General features: G+C 39.9%; 1 protein-coding gene across 5 annotated transcripts in view; it reads right to left on the reverse strand.

The window, feature by feature from the left end:
• LOC143127629 (uncharacterized) overlaps window positions 1–10,000 on the reverse strand; it is a 25,576-nt gene that overhangs the window by 5,152 nt on the left and 10,424 nt on the right. For all 5 annotated transcript variants that reach the window (XM_076289231.1, XM_076289229.1, XM_076289233.1 and 2 more), the window contains 7 exons: window positions 9,959–10,000; window positions 3,039–3,154; window positions 2,462–2,617; window positions 1,213–1,448; window positions 544–713; window positions 333–436; window positions 1–11 (listed from right to left, as the gene is read on the reverse strand). The exon at window positions 1–11 is cut by the window's left edge and continues 50 nt beyond it; the exon at window positions 9,959–10,000 is cut by the window's right edge and continues 1,068 nt beyond it. In XM_076289231.1, the coding sequence (XP_076145346.1) occupies window positions 1–11; window positions 333–436; window positions 544–713; window positions 1,213–1,448; window positions 2,462–2,617; window positions 3,039–3,154; window positions 9,959–10,000 (835 nt within the window). The remainder of the gene's footprint in view (window positions 12–332; window positions 437–543; window positions 714–1,212; window positions 1,449–2,461; window positions 2,618–3,038; window positions 3,155–9,958) is intronic.

A 10,000-nucleotide genomic window follows, 5' to 3' on the forward strand; every position in this document is an offset into this window, starting at 1 on the left:
TCCACGGCAGTCTGTAAACACACCAGGAGAGCAATGAAACACCTCAGCCAAGGAGAGACTAATCACACATTAGACCCAGAGAAGACAAAATAGCCAGGGTTTACAAAAGTACAATAAAATCAGTCGAAGTTACATGCTATAAAGAGAGCCGCGTGTGTCTTGATTACATGTCTCAACCGGAAGTAAAAGAGAGGTCTTTACTGTGGCAGTTAACGCTCTGGGTAAGGAAATGTAATTAGGGAGCCTATTAGTAGGAGCAGATGTGCCATTAGCCAGCAATGTGTTACTGTGCTGGTAAATTGAGCAAACCTAGACGGATAAATCAAACTGACCATTATGTCACCCTGGCAGTGGTGCAGGCAGTGGAGAGCGAGCTCCACGTTGGTGCCCCCTCCTGGTACAGCTCCGGAACTGCAGAGCTCCAGCACCCGCTCCACTGAAAGAGGATTACATGTGTTATGTAAAGTCAATTTAATCTGCAAAAAAGGCTACAAATACATGCCATGAAAAATGTCAGCTGATGTCACGCCATATAGGCCCTGCCTTGTTCCTGAAGTATGGTGTCATTATCCAGCTCCTTGGATGGTTTCCATAGTAACTGCACCGAGAGAGGTTCATCAGTGTCCAGCTCCTCCTCCTCTTCGTCCTCTTCAGCGTCCCGTGTTAACAAACTCGGCAGCTCCGCCTGGAACTCTGGACCGATGTTAATTCCTCTGAGAGAGAGGAGAGAGAGAGAGAGAGAGAGAGAGAGAGCAAGAACAGGGTGGTTTTCACTGAACCATTCACCAACATAATCATTACTACATCAAACATAAATAATAGAGTGCAATGATAGCCTACCCCTGTGAGAGTGAATCATTTATTGATGAACTATTGATGAACTTAAGCATTAAATAGAGCTCATTCTCAGGGCTGAAATTAGCCTCATTGCCCTTGACAACAAATAACAAAAAGTCACTTTTCAGTGTCCTGTAACAAATACCAAATCATGTCTTTATAAATGAAAATAACTCCATTTTAACAGTGCTTCTAAACATCGCATTTTACATATTGTTGTCTTCTATTTAATCCTCCTACTCATACCTCATTGAAAGTAATGTTGCACATCCTCCCCTTGAACTTATCACCACTGACTAATCATAGCTCTTGGCTCTGTAATATCCTACGTCATTGATTCAGTCATTTCTCGGCTTCCCATCCAGGTTTTCCTACCTGTGAAGTAAGGCTCTCTCTCCATTGGCTGTGCTCAGATCCCTGTCCACTGCTGTGCTGAGGGGCGCCAGGCTACTGAAGAGGCCCGTCCCACGCCGGTGGGGGTTTAGCATGGGCTGCGGCGTGTAGCGGAGGGTGGCGTCGGTCATCCCGTCCCAGTCCAACACGTCCACCTCCCTAGTGGCCTGTAGAATGCTCTGGAAAGGAGTTCCAGCGTAGACCTGGGGGCTCACATTCTAGGCAAAGGGACAGGAGGGACGAGAGAAGAGATTAGTTTCACTACAAGACAGTTTTCCAATCTAGCATTGAACTGACGTCCTCCAACCACTAGGGGTCAGATTTGATTGGGAGCTCCATGGAGGTGCACAAGACCTCTTGGAAGCTTCTGAGATAACATTTTAAAATGTATTATTATTAACTACCACAGTGCATGGGTAGATACTATGAGACAAAAAACTTTTGAGGTCTAGGCCTGTAATTGGAAATTAAAATGTTACAATACAATTTCTTCCTTACTGAAAAAAACATGACAAAGGCTATAAATGAAGAATTTAGCATGAATCTTTATGTACTGTTACATAACCCCTAAAATGCTGCAAATTTTAAACAACTTGGTCTGCCTCAGTGGTTCTCAAAGCGTGGGATGGGCCCCACTAATAGGCAATAGAGACATGACAACATGACAGTCTTTAATATTGCCTATCTTTTTTGACAAGGAAGATCATAGATTTAAAACAAAACAGCCACACACAAACATAAGAGTCATAAACAGACCAACATATGAATTAAAATAACATCTGATTCAGCAGACTGAGATGGGAAATATAAGCCTAACTTGGAACTAAAATGCAAAATAAAAAAAATATTTGAACGTCTCCATTTTGCCTGGTTGATGGGGTTAAGTGGGGCTTGAAAATTCCCCACCTCCAAAGTGGCGAATGACAGAAAAAGTTTGAGAACCACTGATCTACTTACTCTAGTTATTTGAAGATCACATGAAAAATTACAGTAGCCTAAAGTAAAAAAAAAAGATCAAAAATTCAGTTTGGCAATTTCACTTCTACTGTGACTTCCACGGAAGCTGAAATCCATACCCAGCTCTACACACTCCCACACATAGACTAGTATCTAGTTTCTATCTCACAAAATCCCAGCTCCAATGCACCTTTCCCTGATAGAGAAGCTTACTGGGCTCCAACCCAGCTGTGGAAACAGCAGCATGGCTGTATAATAGCGAAACAGTATCTACCTGGATATGCGTGTGGCTCACAGGCTGGTTCATCAACATCTGGGAGCTCATGCAGGGTCGGACCTCCTCTCCTGCCCGGTGGCCATTGGTCTGCAGGTGAGGGGTCAGTGAGGTCAGGCAGACGGACAGCGATGAGGGGACAGAGCATGGAACCACCTATAACAGGAGACCCAGTAAGAGGAACCTCAACAGATTTCCTCTGCATTGATGCTCACAAATATCACATTGCAGCATATAAAGCATATATATTTGTCTCTAGTAGCCATGCAATACATTTATTGAAATATACAATAGGCCTAATACATGTCTGAAATCCACAAGAGTACTTATAAGCTAGTTTTTAAAAGGTAATACATTATTTCACTTGTACATTCTAAGGTGATGTTTTAAAAGAGTTTTGCAATAATGGTGTGCTTTTGCAAGACATTTATAATGTCGCTATGTTGTTTTGATGTATCAGGCAAAATTTTCATATTCATATTACTGACAGAGCCTGAAATCATATAGAATATAGAGAGCACTGAGGCACTGACACTGATCTATAAAGAAAGTTCTTTATAGATCAGTGGGCACTGACCGTAGACCAGGTCATGTGGCTGGCAGAGGACACTGCGTCTGGCCCGAGCTGGGGCTTCGTGCAGGACTGTGGGTACTGGGACAGCGGCGAGCTGATGGGCGTTTGCAGGCCGCAATCTGAGGATCATGAAACACCAGCATGAGCACAAAGAGGAAGATAGTGACTAAGTGTGTTGTTTTCAGGCATTTACTACAAGAATCTTATCTTCTGTGCCTAAAAAATAAATCCCTAAGTGTTGCTACAGTTTTTTTCAACTGCTTACACACTAAATCTTTGCTTCTCACACAATTTTCTAAATATGTCCTCCAAACATCATAACCCGACACCAAATCTGCAAAACCATACACTAATTCTCAGTGTTTGACTCAGTTTAAATCTTTGCTTCTCACACAATTTTCTAAATATGTCCTCCAAACATCATAACCCGACACCAAATCTGCAAAACCATACACTAATTCTCAGTGTTTGACTCAGTTTTCAATTGACTAAAACACATTTTGCAAAACACCACACACAATTTTCTACCTAACACACAAAAATCTAACAGGAAGTAACTTGATTTCGTTCTTCAAACACAACCCATCAAAATGCCACACTAAATCACCAGTGCTTCACTCTTTCTCTTCACATGTGCAAACACTCTTTACTTTACTGAACACCATCCAATCATTGCCTTAGTATAGGTCTATGAATAGATATACTCTCTATATAGGTATAGACCCTTTCAATTTGCTCCTAGAGGATTTCCGGTTGAAATATTCAGAACCAATGCAGATACTTTAAAAATTACAGTAATCGGAAGAAAAAAACAAAATCAGTGTTTTTTTTTAAAACTCCATGTACATCTGGTGGTCACTGTATTCTTCTTTGCTTTTTTTCTTGTTTGCTGTAAAATACTGTATTCACAACAGCAAATTATTTGGGAAAAATCATTATTTTTGGTTTCAATATTGCTTGCATTTTTACTGTGTATTTCAACTTCTCTTTGTTGATACCGTAACTTTCACTCTTGTATGGAAATACATATAGAAAGCCTAAGACAGAAGAGCTTTAGGTTTTGAGCAACAGTGTGTACATGATGTATCCAAAATGTCATATTATGACAAAAGTGTTTGTAATGTGAGGCGAATGTTTGCTTTAAACATGTGTTTTTGACATTTTGAATGTTGTGTGTCATTTTGCTGGAGATTTGGGGCATTTTGCATTTTGTGTGAGCAGTTGTGGGTTTTGTGTGTGGAGTTTTGAAAAATAGACACAGTGTTTTGAAAACTTGTGTAAACAATTGTAAAAAACTGTAATAGTCTACACAACAATGGGACCTGGTTTTCATTCGAACGTCATGGGAATGTGTGTGTGTGTGTGTGCATGTGCGTGTGTGTGTGTGTGTGTGTGTGTGTGTGTGTGTGTGTGTGTGTGTGTGCGTGTGTGCGTGTGCATGTGTGTGTGTGTGTATATGTGTGTGTGAGTGTGTGTGCATGTGTGTGTGTGTGTGTGTGTGTATATGTGTGTGTGAGTGTGTGTGCATGTGTGTGTGTGTGTGTGTGTGTGCATGCGGGTGTGTGTGTGTGTGAAATGAAACAAAATGGGAGTTCCTTGTGAGTATAAGGTCATGGAGGACAAGGTTTGTTTTTCTGAAGCGGAAGACATTGTGAATAAGACCACCGGCAACCTGTCTCGGCTTGCTGCGAAATCTCAAGCCCACATCAATCAATCATCTGAGCTGTGGTGTTTCCACCAAAGCTGAAAATGTGCAGGAGTTATACCTCTGTATCTCACAGTAATGTACATGATGATTAAAAGCAAAAACGAGTAATAAGAATCTTTCACACTGGCGAAAAATTCCACTCCAGCATGGATACAGTACATACAGGTGTTGGGGATGTACGCTGAACAGTAAATAACATGTCACACGTTAATGTCATAGCAGACAACACATGTACCACCTTCCAATGGAATTTATCACCCCACGGAGATGCACTAATTTCTGTTCACAGCTCTGTTTCCACCCTCCCACTGCGGGTTTAACAGCCCCCTTGTATGCGGTTGTAGGATGAATGAGGAGAGGCTACAGGGTGACACCAACACTGGCAGGGATCTCTCCTCAGCCTGACGGAGAACGGATGCACCCACAGCCTCAATCTCCCTTTGGACACTGAAGTCTCTGTGTCAAGGTTGGGACAACGCATTCGTTTTTAATAGTGTACGTTACAGTTCTTTGTTGTTCTAGGTCTTTCCTCTAGCTTGTTTATATTCTCATTGGGATATCCCTGACACAAGACACACCTATACCATTACAGTTTTTTACAATTGTTTACACACGTTTTCAAAACTCTGTGTCTATTTTTCAAAACTCCACACACAAAACCCACAACTGCTCACACAAAATGCAAAATGCCCCAAATCTCCAGCAAAATGACACACAACATTCAAAATGTCAAAAACACATATTTAAAGCAAACATTCACCTCACATTACAAACACTTTTTCCATAATATGACATTTTGGATACATCATGTACACACTGTTGCTCAAAACCTAAAGCTCTTCTGTCTTAGGCTTTCTATATGTATTTCCATACAAGAGTGAAAGTTACGGTATCACTGTTGTGAATACAGTATTTTATAGCAAACAAGAAAAAAAGCAAAGAAGAATACAGTGACCACCAGATGTACATGTTTTGAAAACACTGATTTTTTTTTTTTTCTAAAGACAAGTGTGTGTGTGTGTGTGTGTGTGTGTGTGTGTGTGTGTAGGGGGGGGGTGTTCGTGTACAGTATGTATTCAGGCCTATAGACCCTTTCAACTGCAGAAACAAACAATTCTACAGTAAGCGTTCCTAAGGCATTTCTGGAGGCACAGAAAAATGTATTGAGCTAATGGTACTGTAACATGGGGACAAACAAAAATAGAGTAAAAAGACAAATTTTACATAAAGTCAACTTTTTGTAGAACATTACTGTAAGCTAAAGTTCGATTACTGTAATTTTCTAAAAGTATCTGCATTGGTTCTGAATATCACTACCGGAAATCCTCTAGGAGCAAATTGAAAGGGTCTATACCTATATAGAGAGTATATCTATTCATAGACCTATACTAAGGCAATGATTGGATGGTGTTCAGTAAAGTAAAGAGTGTTTGCACATGTGAAGAGAAAGAGTGAAGCACTGGTGATTTAGTGTGGCATTTTGATGGGTTGTGTTTGAAAAATTAAATCAAGTTACTTCCTGTTCGATTTTTGTGTGTTAAGTAGAAAATTGTGTGTGGTGTTTTGCAAAATATGTTTTAGTCAATTGAAAACTGAGTCAAACACTGAGAATTAGTGTATGGTTTTGCAGATTTGGTGTGGGGTTATGATGTTTGGAAGACATGTTTAGAAAATTGTGTGACAAGCAAAGATTTAGTGTGTAAGCATTTGAAAAAAACTGTAAATGTGCCTTAAAATGTACTTTTAAGTGCACAAATACTATCACTGCTGATAAGACATGCATATTCAATATATAGGCTACTAAAGTCATTTTCAATACCAAACAAATTAGTTCTATCTAGTTATATCATGGGAGCAATTTACATTTCTGAACAACTTCAGCAACACACACACAAGCTAAAGTATAAATCTGTAGCTCTGTATCACAACCAAAGTGCATTTTAGAAATGCTTTACATAATGACTAAATTAATTAGTCCTAGAGCATTATCTTGAAAAAAAAATCTTTGTACATGTATTTTTATACAATTGTAAGTGGTCTTGTTTTTGTGGTCTTGTGCCCTTCTTCATAGCAGTGTCTAAGATAGAGATGCTTTTTAAGACAGAGATGCTTAGATAAGATAGAACTTCCCATGACCCAGATACTTCACTGGTAGGCCTACATCCCCTGACCCAAAATGGCATTTTACTACATTTATACTGTATGACATGTACTGTACTGTATACAATACTCCACCATAAAGGCTGTATGTATTAACATTTATTTATTTAGCAGACACTTTTCATCCAAAGTGACTTACATATGTCAATTTTATTACAAGGGACTACATTGTACCTGGAGCAACTTGGGGTTAAGTGCACAATGGTTGAGTGCACAATGGCACAACTTGGGGTTGAGTGTGCAATGGTTGAGTGCACAATGGCACAACTTGGGGTTGAGGGCACAATGGTGGAAGCCTGGAATTGAACCCACAACTTTCCAGGCTACTGCATGCTAGCCCAGCTCCTTAACGACTACACTACCACCACCGTGACTACACAGCAGGACTATCTGAATGTCACACTAATAGGAGCAATGCCAGAGTAATCCACTGGACAGTAGGAGTTGATTAAGTCATAACTAAACATGTCCTTTGTAGTAGCACCAGCAGGCAAACAACAATGATAGTGATAGCCAGCAGCCAGACCAATGGATACCTTGTCTTAGCTGAATTACTGAAGCTAAGCAGGTGTGGGCCTGGTTAGTACTTGGATGGGAGACCTCCTTGGAAAACTAGGTTGCTGCTGGAAGTGGTGTTGGTGGGTGGCCAGTAGGTGGCACTCTTCCCTCTGCCCAAAAAAGATCGATCCCAATGCCCCAGTGCTGTGACGGGGACACTGCACTGTAGGAGATGCCGTCCTTCGGATGAGACGTTAAACCGAGGTCCTGACTAACTGTGGTCATTAAAGATCCCATGGCACTTACCGTAAAGAGTAGGGGTTCCCTGGTGTCCTGGCTAAATCCTGGCCCCCTAATCATCCCCCACTGTAATTGGCTCACTCTCTACCTCAAGCTGGTGTGTGGTGAGCGTTATGGCGCATAATGGCTGCCGTGCATCACCCAGGTGGGTGCTACATATTGGTGGTGGTTACTAGTGAGGTCCCCCCCATCCATGTGTTGTAAAGCGACCTTGGGTACCATGAAAGGCGCTATATAAGTCGAAGGTATTATTATTATTATTATTTGTAGTGTAGTAACTAGTAACTAATTCTTAGTTCTATCCACAGTAGTATGTTGTGTCTGCAGTAGTGTCTAATTTGTGACTAATTTGTAGTTGTGTCTGCAGTAGTGTCTAATTTGTGACTAATTTGTAGTTGTGTCTTATTACAGTGCTATTACATCTCAAGGCCAGCGGTGACTCAGCCAAGACTACAGTTTGCTGTGGTTTGTTATGTCTTCAGCAATGATAAAAACCTGCCCACAACATGACAAAAGCACTGATCACCTTTGAAATATACTAGTTGAACGTTCTTCTTCTCCAAGTAGGCGACTTGTTCCACCGTCATTTACCTCAAATTCCAATATTTTTGTCTCTAGCAGCCATGAATTACATTTATTGAAATACATAATACTATATGTCTGAATCCACAAGAATACTTATGAGCTAGCTTTAACAAATAATACTATATGTCTGAATCCACAAGAATACTTATAAGCTAGCTTTAACAAGAATGGTCTACATTTGCAAGACATTTAGAATGTTTTGCTGGTTTGATGTAAAGTTTTGTGATTACTGTGATTTTGCAAAGACAGCCAATAATTGCAAAAATAGCATAATAGGCAATCAGAAAATGTTGTAAATAACCTTGAACTATACTTAAACACAACTTTCAAATGACTTTAACATTACTTCTATACTTTTGGAATTGATAAATAAATATTGTTATATTAAATATTCTGAAAGTGTACCAGCAACGTTATCAAGTCAGAGAGCAATCTATAAAGTGTTATGCATCCAGTGTTTAACTTGTAAAATATACTGTATATTCATTATGACATATGCTACAGTTTAATTTTTATAACGTATATTATAACATAAAAATTAATTATTAAAAAAAATGCCTTAAACTAGGACAAACTTGCAGTGACTAAAAACAGTGCTTGAGAACTGAGAAGAGCTACATAGCCTAGTTAGCTAACTGATGCCTATCAGCAATGCACCTGGCAATGTGCTAGCCTGTTATGAAGCTTTTATATTTTCGCAGTGCTGAGCCTGGAGCACATTACAAAGATGGCTATTGAAAATGAAAAATGGTTTTATCAATCCTTCAAAGCAAAGAACACTATTACAAACTGACTTGTATAACCCGACACAACTTCTAAGTCTCATCTACAGTATCTAAGCCGCATACTCTACTTCAACACGACCCAGACACATGGAGAGTTCCTTCCAGGATCATGAATATGAACTCGAACTCAATAATACCAAGTCACATTCTGACCAACTGACACTGAGGAGATTGTAGATTGTATTTTTTCTCCTTCAAAATATGTCCCAAAATGTATCAGCACAATTACTCAAATGAAAATACAAAGCCTGACACATAGTGCAGAAAAGTCTGATTGATGGCAAAACGTGAACACGTATACACACACACACACACACACACACACACACACACACACACACACACACACACACACACCACGTATGCCTAGACACTGACTTTTTCACAGGGAAAACTATGATACTTACAAAATATGGTAAGAGAGACTCAACAAACATAACTCAAATAAACACAACAGCACTATATACTTCTGTACACAACAGCACAATTACTCAAATGAGAATACAAAGCCTGACAAATAACTAAATAGTGCAGAAAAGTCTGATTGATGGCAAAACATTAACACGTACACACACAAATGCATGCACGCACATGCTCACAAGCGTGCGCGCACATACACACACACACACACACACACACACACACCCCGTATGCCTGGACAGTGACTTTTTCACAGGGTAAACCTCAAGACTTAGTATGAATACGGTAAGACAACACAGCAGCACTATAGTTGTGTATGCATCATTGATAGACTCCAATTAATATGAACTGTGTGTATGCACAGTATGCTTTGCTTACATCATCATCAAGAGCCTTGTTATTTGTATAGTTTAGAGGACAAGCGCAGAATGTGAATATGAAGGTTTTAGTGTGTTACCTGCACTTACCTGCATAGTCATTGTGCTGGCCGGAGTCCAGATGTTTCAGAT

This window comes from Alosa pseudoharengus, unplaced genomic scaffold (assembly GCF_046254945.1).
Source record: "Alosa pseudoharengus isolate Yale_2024_CS ecotype anadromous, Long Island Sound unplaced genomic scaffold, YU_APseudo_1.1 YU_APseudo_1.1_scf_17, whole genome shotgun sequence".
In the NCBI taxonomy this organism is placed as follows: domain Eukaryota; kingdom Metazoa; phylum Chordata; class Actinopteri; order Clupeiformes; family Clupeidae; genus Alosa; species Alosa pseudoharengus.